Genomic DNA, 27939 nt, shown 5'->3' on the forward strand with positions numbered 1-27939 from the left:
TTCCTTTACATTGGAGTCTGCAGGATTTTGTTCCTTGCACATTCTGCCTGCTCCAGGAGCCTCCCACTGTCATCTCCTCTTTGCCTCTCTCTGTCCACCCAGTAGCACAATCTGACTGAAGAGAAGGCAAGTCATTTCTTATAAAGCCCCTAATAAGGCCCTGACCCTTAAAAAGTCCTTTTTATATCATGACCCTCTTCACTCCCCTTTTCCATCATTAAATTAAATCCACTTTCACTGTGCTTAGGTCTCTGTATATACAAAAGTTTAAAGCCTGTTGTATATCTTAATTATTGAAATATAATTCAAACTGAAATTTTGATTAAAAGGAACAGTGCATCACTGAAACACCCACCATTCTTGCTGCCTGTAGTCCTTATGCACAGTATCTCTTTTGTCTTAATTTCCTCAGGCGAGCAACTGTGTCTTCTATGCACACTCCTTAGTCCCTTAGCTCTACTGCAATAAAGCCTTGCTTGCTGACACCCTCAGGCTGTTTCTCTACTCTTTTCTTCTACTCTTACAACTCTGTTGTTCCTTTCATCTTACCACAGCTCCAGTCAGGCAGCCAAACAGACAGCTGTGCAACAATAAACCTTATGTTTGTATGCAGTTGGCAATTTTAGCTCTCAGATGTGCCAAGTGAAGCTGAACATGTGCTCACTGTGGCCCAACATAAACCTGACCCAGGCATGCAAGGGGCACAAAAATTATGATAATTCTTGTATTACTTTTGCATCATGTATAAGTGAAGGTGTAGTAAGAGAAGAAAAACAGAAAAAGCGGAGAAAAAGCTTTTTTTGTTTCTTTTTTTCTTTTTTTTTTAGAAAACTACTTAGCTAATGGTCTTTGATGCTGATAAGAAACCAAGATGGGATTTCCTAATTGCATTCATTAAGGCATTCATGCCTTAGGTACGTCACGTCAGTCATCCTTCATGTCATTAAGGAAGGAAGGAAGAGGAAGGTGGAAGGAAGGAATGGAAGGCAGGGAGGAAGGAAGGGAAGGGAAAGGAAGGAAGGGAAGGAGAGGAAGGAAGGAAGGGAAGGGAAGGGAAGGAAGGAAGGGAAGGAGAGGAAGGAAGGAGGAAGGTAAGGAAGGAAGGAAGGAAGGCGAAGGGAAGGGAAGGAAGGGAAGGGAAGGAAGGGAAGGAAAGGGAAGGAAAGGGAAGGAGGAAGGAAGGAAGGGAAGGGAAGGAAGTAAGGAAGGAAGGGAAGGAAGCGAAGGAAGGGAAGGGAGGAAGGAAGGAAGGGAAGGACAGTAAGGAAGGCAGGAAGGGACGGGAAGGAAGAGGAGGAAGGAGGGAAGGAAGGAAGGAAGGAAGGGAAGGAAGGAAGGAAGGAAGGAAGGAAGGAGAAGGACGGAAGGGAAGGGACAACGGAAGGAAGGAAGGAAGAGGAAGGAAGGAAGAGAAGGAAGGAAGGAAGGAAGGAAGGAAAGGAAGGAAGGAAGAGAGAAGAGAAAGGAAGGAAAGGAAGAAGGAAGGAAAGGAAGAGAAGAAGGCAAGGAAGAAAGGAAGGGAAGGAAAGGAAGGGAAGGAAGGGAAGGGAAGGAAGGAGAAAAGGGGAAAGGAAGGGAAGGAGGAGAAGGAAAAGGAAGAAGGAAGGAAGAGGAAGAAGGAAGAAGGGAAGGAAGGGCAAAGGAAGGAAGGAAGGAAGGAAGGAAGGAAGGAAGAAGGAATGGAAGGGAGGCGAATGGAAGGGAAGGTGACGGGAAGGAAGTGAATGGAGAAGGAAGGAAGGAAGGAAGAAGGAGGAAGGAAGGAAGGAATTACTTACTGGTAACTAAGTAATTCAATTAATGAATTAATTAATAATGAAGACAACTTAATTAAGACTAACTTAATTAGAAAAATTAATTAAGCACTTACAGAAAAGTACTTACAGACAATTAATTTAGAAACTTAATTAATAAGAACCCTTACGCCACTCGCCGCAACATTCCGCCACTTCCTTCCTTAGAAAACTTATTCTTCCTTGAATTCACGCAAATTACTTCCGTCTCCGACACTTCTTCCGCCACTCCTTCTTCCGCCACTTCCTTCCTTCCGACACTTCCTTCCTTTCCGCTCCTTCCTCCGCGCACCACTTCCTGCCGCCACTCCCCTCCTTCCGCCCTTCCTTACCGGCCATTCTTCCTTCCGCCCACTTCCTTCCGCCACTTTCTTACGCCACGTCCTTCCGAAAAGGAAGGATATGAAGAAAAGGAAGGAAGTGAAGGGAAGGAAGAAAGAAAGGAAGGTAAGGAGGAAGGGAAGAAGGGAAGGAGGAAGGCGAGGAAGGAAGGAAGGAAGGAAGGAAGAAGGCAGGAAGGAAGGAAGGAAGGAGGAAGGAAGGAAGGAAGGAAGGAAGGAAGTAAGGAAGGAAGTAAGGAGGAAGGAAGGAAGAAGGAAGGAGGAAGGGAAGGAAGAGAAGGCAGGGAAAAACGGAAGAAGGAAGGAGAGGAAGAATGGGAAGGAAGGGAATGGAAGGACAGGAAGGAAGGAAGGAATAAGGAAGGAGAGGAAGGAAGAAGGAAGGAGGGAAGAAGGAAGAAAGGAAGAAAAGGCAGGAAGGAAGGTAAAAGGAAGGAAGAAAAGGAAGGAAGGAAGGAAGGAAGGAAGGGAAGGAACGGGAAGGAAGGAAGGGAAGGAAGGAAAGGAAAGGAAGAAGGGAAGGAATGAAGGAATAAGGAAGGAGGAAGGAGGAAGGAAGAATGAAGTGAGGAAGGGGAAGGAAGGAAGGAAGGAAGGAAAGAGAAGGCAAGAAAAATAAGTAACTTAAGGAAGAAGGAAGTAAGGACGAAAAGGAGGAGGAAGAAAATTAAGTAAGGAAGAAAAGGAAGGAATGAATGAGTGAAGGTAATGAAGTGAATTGGACGCAGGACAGGCAGGACTTAATGACGGAATTCATTCCTGCCTTATTACAGTCCGTCCTTAAGTCAGTCATTAATTGAATTACTGACTTACCTGAAGTTCCGTAAGGTAAGCCTTCCTTCCTTCCTTCATTCCGCCAATTCCTTCCCACACTTCCTTCGCCACTTCCTTCCGCCACTTCCTTCCTTCCGCCACTTCCTTCCTTCCTTCCGCCACTTCCTTCCGCCACTTCCTTCCGCCACTTCCTTCCGCCACTTCCTTCCGCCACTTCCTTCCGCCACTTCCGCCACTTCCTTCCGCCACTTCCTTCCTTCCTTCTGCCACTTCCTTCCTTCCTTCCGCCACTTCCTTCCGCCACTTCCGCCACTTCCTTCCGTGCATACAGCTGGCCATTCGGGAGAGAGGTAAAAATGTTGGTCTGCCAGAATTTATGCCTCAGTGGTTCATTTAGGAGGGAGGGTCAGATAGCAGGGACGGGGCAGCTGCAGCATTGCCAGCAGTCTCATTTAGTGCTACAGTGTTGAGAGCAGGCAGCTGGGAGGCAGAATCAGGAACCTCCCCTGCCAGCTGTTTGGAGGAGGTGGGCCCATTTGCCAATCAAAAGGCATGAGTCTTTGCAAGATCAGTAGTGTGTGGCATGACAGAAGGGGGCTTGCGTAAAGTCTTGCTAACACCTGCCTCCCCTTTGACTAAATTCCCATTTACAGGCCCCCAGATGCAATGCTAAACCTTGCTCAAGCCAGCAGTACTTTAGCACCCATCCTTTCTGCTTTGAGGCTGCCTGTGGTGAGCAGAGCTGGGGTGGCATTGCCATAACCTCAGCCCTGAAGGGACACGCCAGCAGCTGGAAGCTTGTGGTAACAAACCTTTTCTGAGCACTACTGCCCCACAAAAAAAGGGTAACAAAAGCATGAAATACATCAGCATTAAAATACTAAACCATGACATAAACTTGTCATGTTGGAGATCTGTGTTAAAAATTGTCATCATCTTTCCCAGCACATTACTCCTTTCTTCAGCATGAGTCAGGCTTTCCCTGAGCCCCTTTGAGCTCTCCAAGCCACTTTGAGGCTTCAGCTCAGCAGTGCACATGTCTGATTTCCAGCTGCAGGGCTCTGCAGTAGGGTGACATCTGTCATCCCCCAGGCCTGCTTCCTTTCCTGCAGCTCTTAAAGCTGCTACAGCCAGAATTTTGTCTTTCATCTTGTCTTTCAAGACTCTTCCTCAGGGATTTCAGCAGGGACATGAGTTTTCTCTGGCCAGTCCTGTTTCCCTCTGCCACTTGGAAGCATGGCTATGATTTGTCACCAGTCCTTTTGAGAGGTGTAAGGAGAAGGCAGCTGCTGAACCCTCAGCCCTGCACATGCAACAGAAGGACATTAAGAAAGATGAAATAGTTGATTGCTATCTCCTTTGCCATCCTCTGCTGTCTAACACCAAGAGATACCAGCTCTGCTTAAGGAAAGGAGACAGAGGGTCCCTTGCAGGTGGGAAAAGATGTAACAATTTATGACAGTTTGGGATAATCCCTGAGCCCAGTCCTGATTTCTCAACCAAAGCAGTGGCCAGCCTGGAGGAGGAAGGTGGCAGCACCCTGCCCTCTCAGCCAAGGCACCCTACATGGAGCAGGTTGCAGCATCCACTGAGCCTCATCCATCAGAGCATAGACCACAGAGCAAAGCCAGAGATGAAGCCATGAGCTTTCTCTTAACTCTTTCTTAAAGAAAGAGAAAGAGGAAAGGGCTTCCCACTCCTCTCTGAGGTGAGCCACCCACCCCAATCAAAATACTAAAATATCAGGCCAGGACCATTGAAACTGTACTTGTAAGGTCTCCAGCTACCCTAAATAAACCCTGCCTGCCTCCTCTGTCTGGCAAGACTTCAGAAGAGAGAAGAGGGGAGCAGGAGCCTTTGAGCTGCCCCAGGTGTAATAACCAGGCCACAATACTGGGCTGTCCCCAAGGGTCACCATGCCCCAGTGATCTGGCAGCTGCCCCAGGTGCCACCCACGTGCCCTTCTGGGGAGCAGAGTAATTAAAGGGTGACATGCCGTGCCAGCACTCTGCTCCCTATTGACTCTCTTTCTTTCCCTTTTCCAGGGAAGAAAAGAGTTGTGTTAACCAGCTTAGTTTCCTGTCTCCATCTGCTTTTGCAGGTATTTCTGGAGCAGTAAGAGAAATGTCAGGGCAGTCAAAACACAAAGGCTCTCCAACCCTGCTCTGAGACAATAGAGTCCACTATCCCTCTGAAACAGAATTCCTACCAACCTAATTAATGAAAGCTTAACCAGCAGATTGCTTAATCATAAACTTATTAAATAACTAATTGAGCTCTGAGGCCATTTGTCAAATTTCCAGACTGTGGCAGCCCATCGGAGGAGGGATCAGGACAGTAATCCTGTTAGGGAAGCAGGTTGCTGTGTGGGACAGCTCTCCAGCTGAGCCAAGTACCCGGGACTGCAGCTCACTAATTGAATAGCAGGAAGAGCCACCCTGAGCTGTGCATATCCTGTTCTCCTGTAGAGTTTCATAGTAAACAGGCAATTCATCCAGGGAAACAATGCCTGAAAGTCCCTTTCTGGGGAGCAGAGTAACTGGAGGGTAACATGCCCTGCCAATACTCTGCTCACTATTGACTCTCTTTCTTTACCTTTTCCAGGGAAGAAAAGAGTTGTGTTAACCAGCCTAGTTATCTGTCTCCATCTGCTTTCATCTTCCTAGACAGAAAATACATAATTTTCTTTGAAATGCATAGGTTCATGGAAACCAAATGCAGCAGATGATAAAGCAGAATGGATCAAATACAACATTTTTGCTGCTAAATAAAACCAGAAACATGGCTTGTACTGTCAGGTGTCGTTCAGTGCTGATAAAAGAAAAGGCCAAGAGTCCTTTCCAAGCACAATGCTGGAGTCAGCAGGCTGTGAGTCCCTTCTAAACTCATGTGCTGCCTGTGGCATTATCACTTAAGGCTTTATTTTGCCTACTGATGGAATTCAATAAGTCATTCCACGCAGGGATATCTGCCAGTCAGTGAAAGCTCTCACAATGACAACATATTAAAATATTTTAATTATTATCTATAATTATATTATTATTTTAGGTCTGTGGTTTATGTAGACAATATGACATATGTGCTCTCCTATAGACCAACCTTTGGTATGAAAGGGTGGACATTTGACTGAGTCTCTATGCAGCTCAAGCCAACTGATGTCAAGCTCTATTAAAAGTGGTTTTTTATACAAAAACACACTGTATGATGACATCTTGTGTAACCAAATGCTGTGAATATTCAGCTAAGCAAGTTTGTACTACTACTGTTCTGAATACACATCACATTTAGTACATGCACCAGTAACCTTAATGCTTCTTCACAGAACATCACAACTCATAATAAATGTGATGTGGGCACTAATATTACCTCTGTGTATCTGTAGATGGTGCCTGTAGCATAAGTGATGTTTTAAATGAATTAAATTATTTAAATTAAGAGAGCTAAATTGCTCTTAAAAGTCTCCCTTTTTTGTTTTTTTCCCTTTGTTTTTGTCTGTCATACCATTTAGCAAGGTCAAGCAAATGACTTTGACTTCAAACTGTGTTCAGTTGAGTAAAAATAAGGTGGGGGCATTTGTAGAAGTTCTCTCCAGGTGAAGTAAATTAATTCTCTTTGTCCCTTCAAAATATCTTAAAAGAGAGCGTAGCTCGGTTTTATGGATTAGGTCTTTTAGAGATCAGTTTGTAAACAGAAAATTTTTAGCTGTGCTTGTCAGGATGCAAATGCTTCCCCAGAGATCTAACTTTGTTCTTCTGGCTGGCAGGTAAAATTTCTTTGAAAAGTAAATTAAAATACCATATAAGTCCCTTTCTGAAGGTAAATGCAGAAAATGGAAAAAAAATACATTTAAATATTGCCAGTCCTGTTCATATATTCCAGTTTTGACAGTGATAAATGAAATCCTTCTATCCAATATTTTGCAGCCATTAGGAATAAAAATCTCAATTCTTTAAAATTAAGTGAAAAAGCACATGCTGAATGAGAACAAAATAAATGCCCTTGTGAAGTAGGAGTTGCGACAATAGATGCCTTTGAAATCAGTACAGAAAGGTGTTGAAAGATGAAGAGAGATTAATTGCTGCCTGCTGCTACGCACTCACAACCTGTCTGCATAAAATGGCTGCAGAGACAGCTCAAGCAGAGGACTGGGAGCAGGAATCCCGGTTCTGTGCTCCCCTGCTGCCACAGATCCTCTACATGGCTTTAAGGTAAACAACTTATGTAGTTTCTACCAGCAGTAAAACACAATTTACTGTTTTACAAAGATGATTCTCTATTGTATTAAGCTGTGAAGAGGTAAAATGCTCTGTGTGTTCAAAATAGCGTTGGTTTGTGTTGTTGTTTTTTTTTTACTGAAGTTTACAGCCATGAGATTTTCATTTCAGGAAATGACCTGCTCTCTTCTGGGGCTAAGCCAAATAGTGGGTAGAAGCAGAGAAGACATTCCCTCCCATAATCACAAGAGGGTCAGAAACATGAGATGTGGGGCTGGGATAGCATGGCTAGGGAATGAGGACATGCTGCTGGGAACATAAAGCCACTCCTGGAGATGCATGGTTTAAACAGATGATAGCTTTTGCTGGGACTGGAGCACTCCTTTACATGTTTTCCCCTGTGCTAAGGAATAGTGTGATGTTTTGGTGCATGTTTTCTGAGGGGAGGCACAAAATAACATCATCCAGGCCCTCAGAAACCTCTCAGTAACTTGCACAGGCAGCATTCTACTGAGCATTAGCTCAGAATGAGCCCTGCACTGCTGTGCATGCAGTGCACTGGCTGCTGCTGATAGTAGCTCCCATGCGGGAAGTTAAGGGCTGCATCCTTAAACAGCAGATACAAACATTAACTTTGTAGTCCTTATGTCATTTTCCAATTCTAGATCAGGCCTTCTTGGGAGCTGAAGGGAGCTTAAAACCACTCCCAGCCCACTGATGTTTGTGTTAGTTCTCAGCCATGCCAAAGGCACAGAGCAACAGCCAGATCAACAGAACATATGGAAATGCTGCTGTTTGATCTTTAAAACCTGGTCGAAGAGGGACCTTGGAAGTCAGATTCATACACTGGTTCTTTCTAACCAGTTCACACAGCTGAAGTTAGAAACTAGAAAATAGTTCACTGTTTTCCCCAAGTTTGTCTGGGTCAGAAAAATAACATGCTTCAGCTAAGAGTACCGTGTCTCACCCAGGTTGGTAGTTGGTTGTCTGACCCTTGCTATCTGAACAGTCTTTTCTGAAACCCGTGAAACAAAATCCTTGTTCAGATGGCCTGTCCTGAGTAATCAGTGCTGATGCCTGGCCTGTGTTAGCTTGAAACTGTAGTCCCTGTGTTCACAGCAGGGGACTAGCCACAGATAGGTCCTTTTGTTTCTGCTACACCTGTTTAGTAAAAATCACTTTTCTTTTGCCTTTATTTTCAGTGCAGGTAGGCACAGCCATCAGCTGCACTAATGCCAGCCACATGGTCACCCTTACACTCCAGGGAGCACTGGGGTCAGCATGGTCCTAACACACAGCTTTCTTTCACCTTCCTTTCCATGCAGCCTGCAGGCAAAGCCCAAATCCTCTCCAAGCAGTGACACAGTCCTCACTGACAAATACTGTCTGACAGAGGTGGAAGGTAGAGAAGATTCCAGTGTTACCCAGATTCATGCTAATGTCCCCCAGCTAAGCGATTCGAGTGAACTAAAATCAAGACTTGGGCTTGAAGAAGCTGTAGACAGCAATTCATTCTTTCTCCTTTCATTTGCTCATGAATCTGTTCATCATTCAGCAGAATTTGAGCAGACATATTAATTTCATTTAGTGTGTAATTTAAATTTTCAGCTTACTTGAGAAATTAGACTTAATCAGGGAATCAGAGTCCTCAACTTCAGACACAATTTAGCTGACTGTGGGGGACAGACAGAGAAAAACATCCCAAAATCTCATCTCATCTCATCAACCTTGAAAACAAAAAAAATACAATTCTGTCACAGTGGATTAATTTCTCTTTGTCTTGCCACTTCAGCAAATCCCATGGGTCCACACTGCCCTGTCCCCATAGCACGAAGTTCCATCTTTTCCTGATCAGGCAGGTTCACGAGCAGTTGCATTACTGAGGTCCAGCCAGCAGCTCTCAGCAGAGACTGGAGCAGTCAGCATCTGCTTGTTCTACCCCGCAGTGCACAGGAGGCAAATCAGCCTCATCTGCCCTAAAATAGTGTTTGTGCCAGTCAAGCTGCCTCAGCTGAGGGGGCTGCAGGTAGTCAAGCACAGTGACAGTGTGACAATGGCATCCTAAACCACTCTCCACCCACCACTGTCTGATCATAGCCAGACTCACCCACTATCTTGGGACAAATGGAAAATGCGGATTTGGGGTGTCTGATTCTTCAAATATCTCTTCAGTGTAGTACAGTCTGATGTTCAGCAGATTCCTGCATTGTCTGCTTTGCCTCATGTTACAAAAGGAGCAGTTCTGCAGGAGACTCAAGCATATGACTACTTTTGGCATTTCTGGTTTGGGGAAGATAGTAGGCAAAAACAAGGCCACCCCTACATAGCAACACGCTCCAAACAAACTGCTTAGCATTTAACTTATTTAAAAACCTTGGAAGTGTTGTTAAAACTGGTTATGATTTTGTTTAAATGCTGAAACCAGAGAAATAATTTTAAGGATTCAAGTCTGATTTTTAGTTTAGACACATTCATGTTAGGTCCATTCTGCTTCCCATGCTCCATTACTATTTTCTCTCATCATAAAGCAGCGAGACACACCTTTCCAGTTGAACAGGTAACCATTTTAGATTGCACTAATTCATCTCAAGCAGTGCTTGAAATCATTCATTAGGGGTGTAGGTATTCCCATGATGAGGGGAGAAGTCAGCCCCCTCTTGGCACTCTAAAGAGGCTCCCTATGTGGATGTGTGTCACTTGTCAGCATGCAGTTATCTGTCCATCCACCCTCTGGCACATCCTGGATCAGGTAGGTGAGTGAATACTGGGACAGTTTGCTGAGTATTTCACATGCTTCTTATTAATTTTGCAGGCAACTATAATAGGAGACTACTGCCAGGCAGGGCACAAGGCTGGGCCACTTGTGGTGCTGATTGTGTCTGCAGCATGCATTTCCTTTGCTACTTTTTACTTGGGTGTTATCCCTGTAGTGTGCTTGGCTGTTGTCTTGTCACCAGCAGAGCTTACTTTGAAGCAGCACTTGGAGCAGATGCTCAGTGACACAGATGGAGTCAAAAAGATGCATTCTTTAGCAGATGCATCTTCTCTTAAATGATTTTTATGTCGTAAGGGACAGAGTCTCTCACAGATGAAGTGACAAGGTGAACAACAAAGGAGGAGCAAGATGTGATGTGGTTGGCAGATGCAGACAAAAGGCTGTTCCCAATGCTGTTCAGAGCAGTACAGGGGTGTCAAAAGGATCCTGGACCCGCTCCTCACATACACACACATGCACTCACATGCTCCATGTGTTCTTCTGACCCAACATCCAGAATTAGCTGAAGTGGAACCAGTGCAGCCAAATTCCCCCGTGAGTCAGACAGCACAGCTGTCTGCATTCTCCAGGTTATCCACTGAAAGAGAAAACTGCTGCTTTGCTTTACTCAAGCATGTAGATGAGTAGATTGTCTGTGGTGGGGTGACCCTGGCTGAACAGCAGGAGCCAGTCAAAGCTTTCTATTACTCATCTGGACAGAGGAGTGAAAACACAGAAACAACCTGGGCTTTCCATAGAGTCACAGCCTCTTTCAGGCACCCACCTGCTCTTTTGTGGGGTCCTCCATGGACTGCAGATGGATCTTTGCTCCCTTATGGACTTCCATGGGCTGCAGGGGAACCTCACTGCGGGCCACAGGGGAATCTGTTTTGTTACCTAGAGCACCTCCTCTTCCTGCTTCTGTACTGATCTGGGTGTCTGCAGGGCTGTTTCTGACACACTCTCACTCCTCTGTCTGGCTGCAGTTGTGCAGGATTTTTCCCCCTTGCCTAACTGTGTTATCCCAGAGTCTCTACCACCATTGCTAATGAGCCCAGCCATGCCCAGCATCAGGTCTGTCTTGGAGCCTGCTAGCATTGGCTCTAATGGGGAAATGTCTAGAAGCTTCTTGCAGAACCCACCTGTGCAACCCTCCACTACCAAAAACTTGCACACAAACTAAATGCATCACCCAACACAGTGATCCTGCTAATGATCAAATATGATCTTCAGACTCCTAATTGAACGTGTTTTGTAATGTCAAAGGCACACACAAACTTCTTAATGCCCCCCCAGCATTCCCTGCTCTATCTTGCTTCTTGAAGGAAGCTTCTGTCTGGAAAATTAGTGAAAAGCCAGAAGGAACCTGGGTGTGGTTTAGGCTCCCTTGTCTGTTTCAGCCCTGTTGATTCCCTGTCAGCCATCACACCTGCACTCACAGTGTATTCAGCCCCCTGTAACCATTTCATCAGCATCATCAGTGCTGTGTATTTGTGGTCAGCACTGGAGCTTCTGATGGAGATGAGTGGAAATCAGGTTGTATTTCGTATTGGAGGTAATTGCCTTCATAGTCTTGCTTTATCTCTCTTTGAACAGCAAAATTCATGTGGCCTGCAAAATACCAGCCTTTTATTCTGGAAATAGAGGTAACCAATGCATTTCCAAGTTCCGTATTGAGAAATTACTCTGATTTAAGGTTTTTATTTCAATCCTGAATCAGTCTCTCAAGTTGCTCAAGCCAGAGTGAGTTATTAATCCAATCCTTTTTCTGTCAAGTTCCATGTGCATTTATTCACCTCTGCTATCAGCAGGAGCAGGCTGTGTATGGTTTGCAAGTGTATGTATTCTTGTCTCCATGTTCCTCATCATAACAATCTCTAGGTATCCCTGCCATTTATTTCTCCCTCAAGAAAGGGAGCCTTGGATGTGTGTCCCCCTGCTCTGACTTGTGAGGAAGGGGAAGTGTTGGCTCACCTTAAACTTGCACACCATAGAAGCATGCTGCTTTTCTACAACAAGTGAGAAAAGCTGCTCTTCTCTCCAAGCGGAAATAAAATCTGCAAAAGAAACACAGCCCAACAACAGAATTCATATTGCAGGAGAGGTCGAAGCAAAACAAATTCACTATTCAGATTCCTCAGCAAGCAGTCTGGTACACCTGTTATTCAGGCACATCACAAAAGTAGTTTCCAACATTTTCTCACACTCTGGAGAATTTTTTTTTAACTGGTCTCATTCCTGCCTTACTGGCCCCATGCTCAACTTTTCCATACAAGCCTTGCTTGCCATTGCATGATGAGGTTGGGGCAGCTAGCTCAACTTTTGTGATTAGCTGGTAACGCAGCACAGCTGATTTTCCACAAGAAACCAGGAAGTACTTTCAATCAGAAAATTTAATATCCATTTATATTCCTGGGTTCCCATCCCTGCTAGAAGCAGAGCCATATTACTAGAGCACAGTATTGGGGTCCATGCAGCAACCAGCTCCAGACAGGCACAAGGTCTGTGCCTGTTGTCTGCCTCAGCTGGGTTTCATCCAGAAGCTCCCAGACCTTATGGATCTTGGAGACCCAGATTTTACTGTATTCCTGTCAAAAGGCTGCTGTGAGTGAGGGTAGATTCTTTTTAGTCCCTGGGGACCTTGAAGAAAGTGGGACACGGCTCCTCTGGCCTTTGCAGCATCCCTTCATAAGAGGTGGCAAGCTCATGTCCTTTGCTGCTAATTCTGCTGTGCCTTTTGCACTACCAGATCTGGGTGTCTTCCTATGATGGCCAGGTAGGCTGCTGCTCTAATTTTGCTTTTCCTATTCCTGTCTCCTATGCAGAGAAGCAGAGGGAGCTGGCTCGGAAGGGGTCCCTGAAGAACGGCAACATGGGAAGCCCAGTTAATCAGCAGCCCAAGAAGAACAACGTGATGGCACGAACAAGGTAAAGGACTAGAAAAGTACTCAGAGTTGTGCTCTCTCTGAGCTGCAGTCCCTAATGGTCCTGGGGTGGTCAGAGACACTGTTCATTACATTACTGCCAGCCACGCTGCAAGAGCCCTTCCTGGAGCTGGCAGGCCAGCTCTGTGCTGTGTTGTATCCCAGCCCCTGGGAAGATGCAAGGACAGCTGAGCCCAGGACCAGTGGTAGTGCAGCCTGTAGAAGGCTGAGGCAGCCCAGCCAGGTTAAAATCAGGGTTGATCAAGCCATCCTGCAGGTTCTGAGTAATCTCAGGTAACACCTAATCCTGCCGGGGGAAAGGAGCTGTGCTTCTTCACGAAACACAGACTAGTTTAGAGCTTAATTCTGCCTTGGTTGCTTTTGTCACTGTAAGTTCCACTGCTCCTTTTTGATGGTGATCTGTTCTGCTACTGACAGATTTTATGAAGGCTTGTAAATAATCCATCTCTGTGTGATTTTCTATACACCTTCTCCACCCTTGGAACAGCACAGTCACACTTTGCTGGAGATGCTTTGGAAGAGCCCTGTAAGAGAGTATTAGGCAGTACTACAACGTGCTGTAAACAAAGACATTCTGAGCTGAATATTTTCTTTTAGAGTATTTTTATTTTTTGTCCATGCAGACTTCAGTACAGCAATGTATTATTTACCTATGTTCAGAAGGGAGGAAATCCCATGAGCCCACAGGATTGCATGCTTTGGATGCTGCTAGAAAGGTAGCAGGTTTTAGTGGAGGACCTCACTTAAAATGGTGGAGGAATCTGGAGAATGCTGGATGTTTGCTGATGAATGGGAAAGTTGCCTGGATTACCATATATTAAGTAGAATAGGAGCTGCAGGTAGAGCCTCTCTATATGCAATGCAACTGAAAGATGAGATTTCTTGTTCACACTAATTCCCTAGACTCAAAATATTAGTCTTAAATCCCGACAGGACCTTGTACCTTTTAGTTGTAAGCCCCTGAAATACATATGGGGAATATGCTGCATTGCTTCCTGTCTGTGTTCAGGTGTTGAGGCCATATAAAAGAGCCTGACCCTTCCTGGCAGCAAGAAATTCAGGAACTGTGCTCAGCTGGGTTTTCCATGCCCACTGGTCCTCCTTATCTTCCAAGTACATTCTGAAAAAACTTGTTCTCTTTTGGCAGTAGACTGAAAGCTAGCATCCTGAGAGGAATGGTAGCAGATTTGATGCTTGAGAGGTTTAAAAACACTGAAATTAGTGGAGGAAGATAATGAGGGAGAGAAGGTGGGATAAATAGAGGTATCTACCTGTAACATGAGCAAATTTCCATGGAGAGATTGTTTTTTCCAAGCTGCCGATGGAAAGAGCGGAGCAGTGACACCTATTGACAGAAGATTTCAAACAGCCAGCTCAGTTTTATTTCACTTAAGGACATCTGAGCACATCTGAATGCTTCAGTCTGTCTTGCCACAGACAGGGCAGTCACCAGCAAGGCAGAAATGCCACAAGCTTGTTCAAGCAGCTTTTCACAGGGTAACAGTTGCAGTATAATGGGATATATTCCAGGAGGATATGCTGCAAAATTTCCAGATTATTTTTTAAGTCTGAACTGTTGGCTTCCTCAGGTCTCTGCAGGAGAATTAAGCTAAAACCATTTCCCCCTTTTTGACAGTTCTGCTCTTCTCATCAAATATGTTTTCCTTTGTGCTTCGCCTCTCCTACTCTCTACTCCACATCCTCCTTCTTCCCCAAGGCCTCTGCTATTTTGTATTTTCCCCATGGATTTCTGACATCCAGTCTCTAGTACAAGGTTGCCTTCACCATTCAGTCCTCTTCTGGGACAAGGGTGCAGCCAACCTTACAGGTGAGAGTAATTGAATCCATAACACTCTCAGTCTCCCTAAAATCAAATTAAATGTGAATGAGGTAGGGGTGATGCTCTTCCTATGAGCACAGACAGAGCTCACAATACCATCCACATCACTTAAATACAGCTGGGTGCTACAGTCCACTCAGGGTAACCTAATCTTGGATCTTATGGCCCAACCTGCATTGCTTCAAGTGAGCGAAAACACAAAGACAGAGAAGCTTATACCAGGGCAGCTGCAAACAAAATCAGCTACCACTGCTACCTGACTTTATTCCAAGGACAGTGGAAAGTGAAGATAAGGCCAATCAGGATGTCAGGAAAATACTTTAATGAAGGGCAGAGACATTAGAATAATTTTTGTCTGTTGCAGTTAAATTAAAGGTTTTTATTATTAAGAAAAAAAAAACACTGCTCAAGAAGAAGATGTAGTGGGTTTTTTTTCATCAAGTAAATATCACCACAGTGTGCTCCTCCTAGATCACCTGAGAGTGCTTTGTTCACTAATGATTTAATAACAACTGTCAGTAAGTATATGTGGAGCAGGGAAATTGGAGAGTGAAAATGAGTCAATACTTCTGATATCTCTATGGGCAAACTTGTGCAGCCAAATTTCAGCTTCAGTTCCAGACATCTTTGCTTCTTGACTTCCTGCCTTCATACCTCAGGAGCAGAAGGACTGTCCCGCTTCTGTGAGAAGGGCTACTGAATTTTGCAAGTGGATCTCTTTTTCTCCAGTCCCCTGGTGCAGCAGTTTGGAAACTCTGTGTCAGGTTTTAAATTTATTTAATTTATGTTTCAGTGAACACAGTAAGAAAATATAACTAATTGTGAACCTATATATCGGCTTTGTAATAGGATTTGATACGTCTTACTCTTCCTGAGCCTGGCCACTGACAGTGCTTGCCAGGACTTCTTATTTCTAAAGTTGTTAATGGCTTGCTGCAATTATCTGCACAGAAGCAGAAAAACATTTCATGTAGTTAGAGAGTAGTTGGAGCATGGATGAGATGGATTATCATAGTTAGATTTATATTTCTTAAACTCTTAGTGAAGCATCATTGTGCATCATGGTATGTTGTTAAAGACCACTTGGGAGAAAACCTGATTTAATTTATTGAAAGAGAAGATTTTTGTCACTCATATGGTTCTTACCTGCTGAACAAAGGATCTTACTCCATTTGCTTGGTTTAGTTAATGTTATTTTGTGAACCGAATTATTTTTGCATTTTTTTGGATGAAAGAACTCTGTTGTGATCAAGATACCATTGTATTAACACATTTTCCTTATCCTAGAAGTTCTGAAGCCTGCACTCCATTTCACAAATTCTTCCAAGCAGTTAAAGGTGCAGTCATCCTCAGCCTTTGTAACATTTTTGATTAACTGAAAGTCATTGCAAAAAAATGGAATTTAGAAAGTGCTGGTCTGACTGGTTTCTTATGCTGGGCATACCAGCATAAGTTTCTAATATTACTAAATTTAGTGCTGAGATCTCAGAAGTGTTGTGTTGCGAGGGGCCTGGATAGGGATTCAGAAAGAGGCAGCGCATAATATCCCTGATGTCCAACAGCAGAATAGTGGGATCACTCTGGCCTCCGGCTTTCCCTAGCTTCCTTCTCCTATGTACTTACTGCTGTTGTCAGGTACCCTTGCCAGGAAAAAAAACAGGCAACACAAAAATGAGCAATCTGATATGGCAGGCAGTGCTAGCCAAACAGGTTTACCAGAATGAAGAACAGAGTGTCCCAATGTTTTTTTTTCTTCCAGGAAGGGGTATGTTCCCAAGGCATGCCCAGTGTTAATCCCTGTGAAACTACTGTAGGCTACCCAGAGACACAGTTTGCTCCCTCTGAATTGCACCCTTTTAAATATCTTCACCAATAAATGGGGGGCTTGCAAAGAAGTGAAATGGGGAAAGCCAACAATCATATAGCTTTACCCTAGGCAGTGTGTGGTTCTGAGCTTTACTGTGTGGTTAATGGACAACATTTAATTATTTCAGGCTTGTCGTTCCAAACAAGGGCTACTCGTCGCTAGACCAGAGTCCAGATGAAAAGCCCCTGGTAGCCCTGGATACAGACAGGTATGCAAGACTTTATAAACGTGATACACATGACAGCTTAAGTGAGTTTTCCTGCCAGAGGGCAGCACTCACACTCTTCCCTCCACTGTTCCCTCTGACCTGTGCCATGGTGGGTGTCTGTAAGAGCAAGTGAGAAGAGCTGCGAGAAAAGAGCACTGTGATGGAAAGAACTGAGGGTCACAGATGAAAGCTGCTCTACAGGTTCCCTTGATGTAACTTCTCTGTGCCGCAAGAACAGTTTCATGGCACAGGAAAGATAGGACTAAGTGAGGAATACACTTAGTCTCATCTAACCAATTCCTTCTTTGCTGTATCTTGTACTTCCCTGCAGTGATGATGACTTCGATATGTCCAGATATTCCTCCTCGGGATACTCATCAGCTGAGGTGAGTTATACTCTATTCTGACATCCTTGCTATGAATGCAAGTAACAGAGCATCCAGAAATGGCTTATAGAGGCCTTGCACAGGCAGAAATGGCTACACAACAAATTTAGTAGTGGTATAAACTCTGTGAGTCTGGAAGGGACCATGGCAGAAACTGTGTCATGTTGCTTTCTTCCCTGGTGATCCACTTGGCTCCAAATCCTCACTGCCATGGCACAGACATCTGTCCATCAGCAGTTTTCACAGATACCTTTGGTTTCACTCAAACTTTCCCTCATTCTGCCTAGTCCTGTAGTGACCCTTGAGGTGCAAAAGCATCATCTTGACTGCCATGGCTGCTCAGCAACTGTATGTATGCCAAGGACACAAATAAAGGATCTGAGGGTGTGCTGTGATTTCCAGTTACTGGAGTGGTCAGGGTCACCCAGTGTGTGTTTACTTGGAGCAAGCAGAAATTCCAGGGAGGACTTGCAGATATGAACTCTTGCCCTTTCAAAGAGAAAAGGCAGGAAGCTCAGGCTTGTTAGTCCCTCTGCATTGTTTCTGAGTAAATTCCTGTACTCTCTCATGAATTTGTTGTTCAGCCTCTTGTAAGAAGCCTCTGGCTACTGCTTCTGCAGGATTTTGCGTCCAGGGGCTGAGCAGTCATTCTGCCGACAAACGGCTCAGAATTCTTGCCCCTTGTATCTCTTCCTTGGATAAAATGCCTCTGAAACCCTGGGAAACAGCCAAGAACAGTGACCATGTCAGATGATCTGAGCTGGTTCTGTGCCCTGACTAAGTGTTGTTTATACCAACAGCACCTGAATCTGAGATCCCAGAGCCAAACTTTACCATCTTTTAACTGCTATTGTGTGCCCCAGACTGAGAGGGGGGACTGCCCGTCTGCCAGTAAATAATATTATTGCATTACTTTAACTGAGGGCTTATCCTCGGGGAAAAATTATTCCATAACGAAATGGTGTATCTCACTCTAGGTATTCCTATTCTGGAGAAGCTAGTACCCTCCCCTCACCTGAGGTCAAAAACTAGGACTGTAGGGCAGTTGTAAATGATGGGGAAATACATTCCCAAATAAGGGAATGATGGATGAATCCTTCATTTTCTGACCACCAGAAGTAAGAAGTCCCAAGTGTTTGATGTTTGTCTCTTTGTCTGTAGCAGATCAACCAAGACTTGAACATCCAGCTGCTAAAGGATGGGTACCGGTTAGATGAGATCCCAGATGATGAGGACCTCGACCTAATCCCGCCTAAATCGGTCAACCCCACCTGCATGTGTTGCCAAGCCACCTCCTCCACCGCCTGTCACATCCAGTAGTGAGGCCGGCAGGCTGTGATCAGTGCTTTCCACTATAACTGTAAAACTTAACAGCCATTGCTTCCTCCTATGGTAGGACGTGCACCTCTTTGTGTTCATGGAGCCAGGAGAAACCAAAAAATTCATTTTATGATTGGTTGATAACTTATTTTAAACTATGGTAAAACAAAAGAGAAGTTGCTCAATGTGCCAGGCAGTGCCTGGCAGAGCTGACTGGTCTGGAGAGCGAATGCAGAGGGGTCCAGAGATACCTCCTTGGTTTGTTTAGGCACTGGGGATATTTTGTAAAGTGTCTTTCTCCAGAATGGGAAAGGTCAGATGGGACTTCAGGTAAGCCTGCCCACTGAAACCAATCCATCTGCAAGATTAGGGCAAGTTGGAGGTATCAAAGTGTTTTACCAATGAGAGGAAGTCAGTTCTTAATTCATTCACTAAACCTGTTTCATTTGCATAACCAAAATGATACTATAACTGGGGCACAGGAATGGGGACGGACCAGGGCATCCTTTCTTATGGCAAGGCTAGCCAGGACTAGCATGACAAAATTCATTCACTTGCAAAAGGGACAAGTAGCTGACATCTCACTGTGAGTCAGTATTAGCTAGAGCTGTTGTGTCACATAGCCAATGCAATCTACCCTTAGCGCCGCATTAAATTACCACTGAACACATCAGATTCGATCTGCAATCCACTCATGCACTTCAAGGATTTGCTCATTGCACAGGAATACCAACCGTACCTGTGACTTCAGTTCAGTCACGTATTCTTACTTCAGCCTGTATTTAATCCCTGTGCAACCCATCTCTTTCCAAAAATCTTAAACTTTGTTCAACTGAGAAGAAACGAATCCTGCATGAATCAGGACAAGAGATGTACTGAACAACAGTGCTGGAAAAGCTAGTTGAAGACCACACATTTTAACAGTGCTTGACTCTTGATATTCTCTTGACACTGTGTCTCTGGGTGCTTGTGGGAGAAACTCATTAATGCTGAAGTCATCAGTGTGGTAGGGTCTGACTTGAGAGGAATTTTCAGCAACAGCAGAGTTATGAACAGCTTCAGCTGAAAGATGCCCATGAGGAGAAACTGCTGTTCACCCCATATCTGCCCAGTTGTGAGCCAGACATGGTCCCAGGTCAAGAGCAGTTGGTGCTGGAAAAGTTAGGAAACCTGTTACATTAGGTTGCTGGTCTGAGCTCCCAGTTCACCAGCAGATTGTTTTGAATGCAGAATCACTTCTGGAATTAGGAAACATGTCCTCTCACTGACTGCAGCATATGCAAGGGATGGGCTGGCATTTTTCTTGGTGTTGAGATCTTTTGCCGCAGGCACAATTCCTGTGTTTTCCTGGCCTTTCAGGACGAAAGACCACCTGCCTTGGGTCATCACCTGCTTTGTAGCCTAGGAAAGGAAAAAAATGAGGGCAATTCTGAACTTCTCATTCGAATTCCTGAGTCACAAAGCAGAGCCTGAGCTCCACCACAACAGACAGATCCCACATCAGAAATCTATATGAAGTGAGCTGAGTCTTTAAGAAGTCTTAATTAGCAGGAGATTTTTTAACATACTAGAGATTTACTCTGTGCAGTGCAAAGCCTGATACCAGCCACAGTGTGAGTGAAAGAGCAGGCACACAAGATTCCCAGGCTTATTTACTTGATGGTGCTTGTCCCCTCTGCCTAAAACAACATGCTGCCACCCTGGTTCCAGGCCATAGAAAGAGGACATGAATGATGCTGTTTAGTGAGCATCCCTGCCTCTTTATACAGAAGTGATGGTTAACTTGCCAACTCTTGTGGGGATAGTGTTCCTCAAGTAAATTAATCTCCTTTTCTCTCCACCTGGTAGTGCTGAGGGGGAATATTTCCAAAATACAGCTCAGATATGAGGTTATCTGGAGGTGGGGGAAATAGAGAGTAGAGAAAAGGATAAAAAGAAAAAAAAAACATTCCTTAAGAAGTCTTTTTTAATGGGGAATATAGTCAAAACCTAATAGAAATACCATAGTCAATGCTCTTTAAATCTTCACTCTTCTGGAGAGGGACTTTGCAGTTCAGCACTGGTATCATGGAACATTTTCATCACATTTATCCTCCTGGGTCAGTCTCTGTGCCTTCCAGCCTGGCTGCACATGCTCAGCCTTTCCCGCAGCCCTTGCTCAGGAGCATTTCAGAGTGCCTGCTAGAGCAACAAGCCATCTCTTCATCTGGGCCAGCCACTGAGGGCTGCACATCCCACAGGTCTCCATCCTGCTGCCATCATAGAATCATGCTATCATCCAGGTTTAAAAATACCCTTAAGATCACTGAGTCTAGCTATAACCAAGATCTGTCCTGTTCAGTCTAGGATAGAATGAGGCTTGCTGTCACTGTTATCTCTCAGGGTTAACACCTCTCCTCTGAGGGACAGACTTTAACTTAGTGGACTTGGCAGTGCTGGATTAACAGTTGGATTCCATGGTCTTAAAGGTCTTTTCCAGTCTGAGGGATTCTATGACACCCACTGTCCCATGGCACCATTACCAAGTCCTTTTATTGCCCCTGTTGCTGGTTTTTGCCTGCCATGTGCCCTGAGACATTCCCCAGTCCTGCAACTGCCTTCAGCCCTTTGTGTTTTGTGATGTGCATCTCCTTCTAACACAGCACTTTAGGGAGGGAGGGAGATTAATTCAGATGTTCCACCTGGTGCTTCCTCCAAATACAAACCGAAGCACAACTCAAGCATTTTTGCCTGTCCACAGAAGGAGTTGGTTGCAGAAACAGTTGGTTTGGCATGATAGTACAGGACCATAAAATGGCAATTTTTTGGCTTCTCCTCTCTATGCTTTGTGTTCATATATTTTATTAGGGGAATAATGTAGAAAGGGTGGGGAAAAGTAGTTACTTGTGTAGGGTTGTTATCAGAAAGGCTGAGTGGCTTAAGGCAATGCCCATGTGGCTGTCATAGAAAACCGAACACTAACCCGTCTGAACTGAAGCCCCTTCAGCAGATTATGACCATGCAGCATGTTTGTTGGCTCATTATGAAATATTGAGGATTGCCCATTGGTATGTATCAACCACAGATGAGGCTGGTTCCCCCGTCTGGTCTCATGGTCAGACCTTTGCTTTAGCCAGCAGGTTTTCTGTATGCCCTCAGAGCCACAGAATGGGTAAGGCTGGAAGGGGCCACAGTGCTGTCATCTGATCCAGCCTGTCTGCTCAAGTAAACCTTGTTGGAGGTTGTGCTGTGGTGATTTCCTGGAAAGGTGTGGAGATAGATGGCTGTCCTGACACTGCTCTCCTTAGACCACTCTCTGCCACCAGGGCCAGAAAAAGGCAGAAGGCAAGAGCACAGACTCTGACTCTCTGGTACAGCATTTCTACAAAATCTACAGAGCTGCTGGGTGGTCTCCTAAATGCAGATGGCATACAAGAAAGAAAATTATTCCTTCCTCCAATCTTTGCACCAAACAAGATGGCCCTCTCAGGCTACATTTTCAATCCAAAGTTGTACAGAAAACCAAGGGGAGGAAAACCATGGAGTATGAAATGCTGCGTTGCTGTCTACCTAAATTACCATGCAAACAGAATGTAAGGATATTGATGCTGGTGCCTGCAAAAAGGAATTTGCATTTGCTGTCTCCTAAAGCCAGACTGGGTTTTTGTTAGGATTTTATGTAATGTCAGTCACCAAATTATGTGAGTTTCAGCAAATGTTTTTCTTTTATCAGATGTTAATCTGATAAAATATCAGCTAGTATCCTTGAATGTGAGCTGGATTTGAACTCTAGGGTCTCAGCACTCTGTTCCATCTCTCTTGTCTGCAAACTCCACATTTCCAGATGTCTTTGGGAGGAGGAACATCCTCCTGGTCTTGAGGAAGGTCTATAGATAGCGTGTTCATGTGTGCTTTTCTAGTGTTTGTACAGAAACCTCAGCTGAAAGGAGGCTGATGCCCATTCTGAAGGCTCATTTGATATCTTACCGGACCCATCTTGAAGTGAATCCTTGGAAGAGCCACTGGGTGATATCTGACATTGCTGCATGTCTGTCCCTAACATGTGTGCTTGGCCATTGGATCTGCTGTGCTCTCCTGGCTGTTCTGCCTGCAGATGCCTTGCAACTGCAAAAGCAGGTTACCATTCCTGCTGCATGGACTTTGAGAGGGACTTCAGGACAGCTTCCCCAAAAACAAAATGTACTCAGCTCCTTCTGATTTGTTTCACCAGCTCTTGTCCCAAAAGCAGGCACTCACTGGGTTCAGTGGTTTGCTTGCTGACACTCAGGTCTGCAGTCCTGAGCAGGATCCTTCCCTTTTCAAGCACAGTCTGATCCTGGGCTGGCCTGCAGGCTGTGCAGGAGAATGGAGGAAGCTTTAAAAATGCAGTGCCCTGTGGTGTGTGACTCAACAGAAACATGAAGATGCTTTTGAAGAAAGGAAGGACCCAGCTGGGCAACAGATGGAAAACAGGAAAAGGAAAACAAGCAATAACTAGAAAGATTGCCAAGTGCTGTCTTGGCCTCAGGCAGATCCCAGTTGTCCGAATTGTCTCAGTGCAGTGCTGATGCCAGCGGGGAGCAAAGCTTGCTTTCAGATGTACACACCAGAAACACCCTGAGCTGGCACTGCAGCCAAATACAGCCCTGGTGGGTCTGCTGTACTGTTAGAGCACAGAAATGAGATCTGGGGTCCTTGCTACTTGTCTGCTACCTCAGACAAGTCACATCCCTTCTTGATGTCAATTCCCTTCTGGGGCACGTGGGAGAAACCAGCCTTCCCAAAGTGCTGCCACCATCCTGCATGCATACTGCCAAGTGTGAGAGGCACCATTGATAGGATAGTTCTGCAAGCAGGATGTAAATATAATGCTATAGAAATTTAATTCCTATTTTCAAAGTACTACTCTGCTTTCCCTGTCTCTATGCTCTTCCGATGTAACTCATGCATGCCAGAATACAGCAGGGTGGAGGTTAGTACAGAGGTTAAACATCTTTGGAGAAAGATATTTGTCAAGGATGTGTTATCCAATTACTTGGCAGCTGACTCTTGCACAACTGGCTTCTGAGTTTGCCTGCTCCTAGAGGGAACATGTAGAAAGATTGGTAGCCCAACAGCACCATTCACTGATAGCAGAATTAAGGAATTTAGAGTGCAGGTTGGGATGGCAAGTAGTGACAAAGGGGAGCAGAGGATTGAAAGGCTCATTTTTGGGATATTCCCATGGCAGTTTCATGCTCTTGCTTTTAGCAACCATATGATCATCTTAGCCTTTAGACTGGTGGTCCTGCCAGGGCTCCTCCTTTGCTTTTCCATTCTCACTTCACACCCACCTGGGGTACTGCCATTCTTACCTAGAATGCTGTAGGCTTTGGCACCTGGCTGCTGCTTGGCTCAGCAAGCTTGTGCTGCATGTTCAAAAGCAACATCTGCATAGAGGAGCAGTGCCACAGTGCTATCTGAGAAGGCATGAAAAGGTCTTCATTTTAAGCTGCTTTTCACCTCTAGGCATACTTGTCTCTTCCTTTCAAGGCTCAGCTGTAAGAGGGATTGCTCCAAACCACACCTCATCAAACTCACCTTTGTTACAGAACCACACAAGACCTGAAGCAGAAGGGACAGGAATTTAGCATAAAGGGAGATTTTGTGGCTGGGTTTATCTGCTGGAGGTCAGTGAAGGTTTCTCATTGGAGTTGTGGTCCATATTTTAACTTCCTGTATTATGCAGCTGAGCTGTTGCATTGCTTCCCAAAATTACACCTACATCCTTTTTTTTGCCCCGCTTGACATTGCTGGCAGTCCCAGAATGAATGCAGCTGAACGCTGCCTGTCTGAGCACGTCTTTGACAGCTTGCTGGGGAGGCAAAGGCTGGGACTGACTGAGATCACACAGAGCACAACCCCATGGCCCACACAAGCATGCAGCACACCGTGTCACAGAACAGCACAGACACCAGCAGGACAGGTTGCAGCTTTCCCTGGTGCCTACTTGAAAGCAGTAGGCACCAGGAAAAGGCCACTGAAAGCTAAGTCCCATAGCTGGTAAGATATTTACCCTCCCAGAGCAGCATTTCTCCCCTAGCCATGCATGCAGCTGTCCCAGGTGAAGCACTGCTCTTCAGCCAGGCTGCCTTTTTGCTTTTGCAACCAAAATAAGCTGCAACTCCATTTGGTACCCGCCTTCCTCAAGCCTCCATGATTTGGGAGACACAGTTTGTTGAGAGATATAATACACACACATGGAAAGAGCTGAAAAACTTGGGCAAGCACTCTTCATGACAGACCTTCATATCCACCCCCAGTTCCCAGATTTGTTTGTTCCATTTCTTTGCATGGAGCAGCTGCAGTAGCAGCTGTGTTCAACTTGTAGCTGCCTCTGTCCTAAGACAAACCCCAAGCAAAAGTCAGGCCAGCTGTATGTCAGTGAACATGATGGGGTAAGAATCAGACAGGAGGCTGGGATTTCTCTTCACCCACATGAAGGCTGTGGGGCTGAGGATTCACCAGGTTCATGCAAAACCTGGTGAGATGCAGCCCACCAAGCCGGATGCCTTCTGGCCTCAATGCTGTGGGTCCAGGTCTGTGGTCCCAGACCTGCCAACCCACATGCTCCTGGTGTGGGCTGGAGTCCTGCAGCAGAGGCCTTAATGGGGAGCCTGTTGGCTCTGCTTTTGCTGCACTTGGGCAGGGTGCTGTGAGATACTGTTGGGGCTGTAGTTCTGCCGGGAGAAAGACTCTGGTGGAGGATGAAGTCTTTTCAGGGGAAACAATTCAGAAAGTTGGGTTTTCCCTTCCCCTTTTTGCACTTTTTTAACCCTTTTTACTCCTTCCACAGAGGTTATTGAACCTTCAGTTTAATAAGGGAGATGAGCTGCCATTAAATAGGTGTCTGAAGGGTCTGAAAGCACGTGCTGGCTGGCTTGCAGAGCCGGTCTGTGCCTGACATGATTTCCAGACCTCATTGTCCAACCTGTAGCAGAGTCACCCCATGAGCTGGGCAAGGACTGGGGTGGTAGGATCAGCACTGGCCATCATGCCAAAGAGCCATGGCTTCCCAAACTGAAGAAGAATCAGACCAGAAAATGGGGGAAGGAGCAACCGCAGTAGAAGGATAGCTAATTGTCACAAGTAATCTTCGGTATACGTGTCCAGTGGTTAGTCCTAGAATTGCAAGCCTTGTTATATTGCACACACGTCCTCCTTCCACTCTCCTTTTCTCAAAGCAGCCGTCGCCTTTCTTCCCCCTGCCCCATGCACTAGTGATGAGCATCAGAGGCAGTTGCACCAAAGTGATTCTCAGCCCAGTTCTGCATTCCCCCTTCTCACCCGAACCCAAGGCAACCCGGACAGTTGTTGGCCTTCATGAGACTAGTAATTCCAGTTGGGTTTCTTTCCTTGTGTTTCATGGCTTCCTTCCCATGCACTCTAGCAGGGCAGTACAGGAGGCTCTGACCATGTCCTAGGAAGTTTCTTTGCCCCCAGCAGCACCTTGCAGACATGCACCTTACTGGGAATGTACTGGGTCAATGCTGGTGAGATCTGGCACTGCCGATCTTGAATGGGTGGCAGCTGATGGGAATCCACCCAAGGAAGTTGGCAGAAAGTGGCTACTGTCCCTTTTCTTTTCTTTTTTGAGGGAAAGAGGGATTTTTTTGGCATTACAGTTATTGTCCATCTTCCAGTGGCCAAGTTCTGGGCTGCATTAATAATTGGGGTTCATTGGCTGTCCAGGCAGGTGTGGAGCTCTGCACCAACCTTAATAGCAAATGTCATGGCTGTTGCCAGAGCCTGTGTACAGGATGGGTTTCTTCCATGCTGGCAAACTACTTTCAGCAGGCTCCAGATGGACGCTTCTGGTAGACAGAAAAACAGCACTCCTCCAAGTCCGGATCAAATCTGCACTTCCATTTTGTGTCCTCAGCATGGGAAAAAATTCAGCCTAGGCAAATGCCTTCCAGGTCTCCATTCCCCATGTGGTGCCTGGTGCCCCAGGGGAAGGGATGGTGGGAGGTATTTCAAGGTCACCAAAAGCAAGATTCTTTTTGGATTTATTTAATGGAAATACATTTCAGGACGGGAGACCTCCCGACCTTTGTGTTAATCTCAAGAGCAGGAGATTTCTGGCTGTCCTTGCATATAGTGAAATATAGCTGAAACAGCCAAACACAAATAGAGTTAAATGTAGGGTTTGACCTGAATAACCTTTTAATTAGGAAGATAAATTTGTTGTAGCTTGACCTTAGTCCTTGTTAGGAACCTGCTAATCATTTGACATGCAGAGTGTATTAATGCTGCACTTAACTTGGCCATTGTTTTTTTTAATCTGGTTTTGAGAGTTTTTTCACTCTCAAAGCACCAGTCTGCATCTTGTATGGGTTTTCTTTTGTTCCCTTTTTTCCCATTCAGATCATGTAGCACACTGTTGTACTTTTGTTCCTGTCTGTGTAGAGTATTGCCTTAAACAGATCAGTTGTGTTATGGTTTGTTTTGGGTTTTCTCTTTTCTACCATCAGTTTTATGCATTAATTTATTTTAAAATGTGGGGTTTTTTTTCAAAAACATGAAAAACGTGTATAGTATTTTTTTTTAACATTTCCATTGCAGTATTTATCATTGTTACTGGTTGTGTGTAGTGTAACGGAATTAATGATATTAAAAAGCATACATATGAAAACCAGCCTGACAGCCTTTTTTTTCATTGGAGCAAACCAGGGCGAGGGAGTGTGGACTGCACCAGCTCCTCTGAGCCCCCAGCAGTTGCAGATCCTGAAACCAGGGGTGCAGCCTTCACTCCATGGCCTGCTTGGTCCCAGAAACAGTCGCTGCTGTGACCTGTGTGAATGGCAGAGGTAAGTATTCCAGGACTGGCCACCAACTTTTGGGAAACATGAGTCCCCACGGCAGCAGGAAGGCACTCAAGGCTGGACCCAGCTTCTGCATCTGGTCAGCAGGAAGCAGAAAGAATTGCTGCATCTGTACGACACCAATGGGTGAAATAACCCCTTCTCCAGCCTTGCAGCTGTTCTGCCCCTCTAAGATGTTGGCACAGGAGCCAAGCTCTGGTTTTAAAGTCCAGTACCAGCAGCTGGAAAACCTGTGGACCACGAGGGACAGAGGACAGCCATGGAGGCCAATGGATCATGCTAGCAACAAATCTGGTGCACGATTAGTACCCCCACAGCTGAGAGGCTTGGATTCCACCTCTGCACAGTGGTGTTTCCCAGGCTTGTGACCTGGGTTGCTCCAAGACCAGGGAGCTGAGGCAGGGGTAGGCACTGCAGTGTCCACCTTCCGCTCCCAGCCTCCCATTGACTCCCTGGAGGGAATGGGACTGATGGAGAGCTTAAACCTGGCTCAGCAGAGACCAGTGGGGAGTGAAAATCAAGGGCAGCTTGTTTTCTTCTTCTCTAAGGGCACATAATCCACTTTTGCTGGGACCCCCTCAGGTGTTCCAGATTGTCCAGCCACAAACCAGGCAGGGCTCTGAAGCCCTTCAGAGGCAAAGGTTGGTATCTCC

General features: G+C 45.4%; 2 protein-coding genes across 5 annotated transcripts in view; both read left to right on the top strand.

Annotated features, from left to right (window-relative positions):
* FAM219A (family with sequence similarity 219 member A) overlaps positions 1–27096 on the top strand; it is a 95408-nt gene extending 68312 nt beyond the window's left edge. For 3 of the 4 annotated variants that reach the window (XM_030237046.2, XM_030237048.2, XM_030237049.2), the window contains exons 3-6: positions 12703–12805; positions 16657–16737; positions 17069–17123; positions 18285–27096. In XM_030237046.2, coding sequence (XP_030092906.1) covers positions 12703–12805; positions 16657–16737; positions 17069–17123; positions 18285–18443 — 398 coding nt within the window. In that variant the 3' untranslated portion in view covers positions 18444–27096. The remainder of the gene's footprint in view (positions 1–12702; positions 12806–16656; positions 16738–17068; positions 17124–18284) is intronic. The other variant, XM_030237047.2, reaches the window with a different exon arrangement.
* UBAP2 (ubiquitin associated protein 2) overlaps positions 1–27939 on the top strand; it is a 418367-nt gene that overhangs the window by 122786 nt on the left and 267642 nt on the right. The window lies entirely within an intron of this gene.

Source organism: Serinus canaria, chromosome Z, assembly GCF_022539315.1.
Source record: "Serinus canaria isolate serCan28SL12 chromosome Z, serCan2020, whole genome shotgun sequence".
NCBI classification, from domain to species: domain Eukaryota; kingdom Metazoa; phylum Chordata; class Aves; order Passeriformes; family Fringillidae; genus Serinus; species Serinus canaria.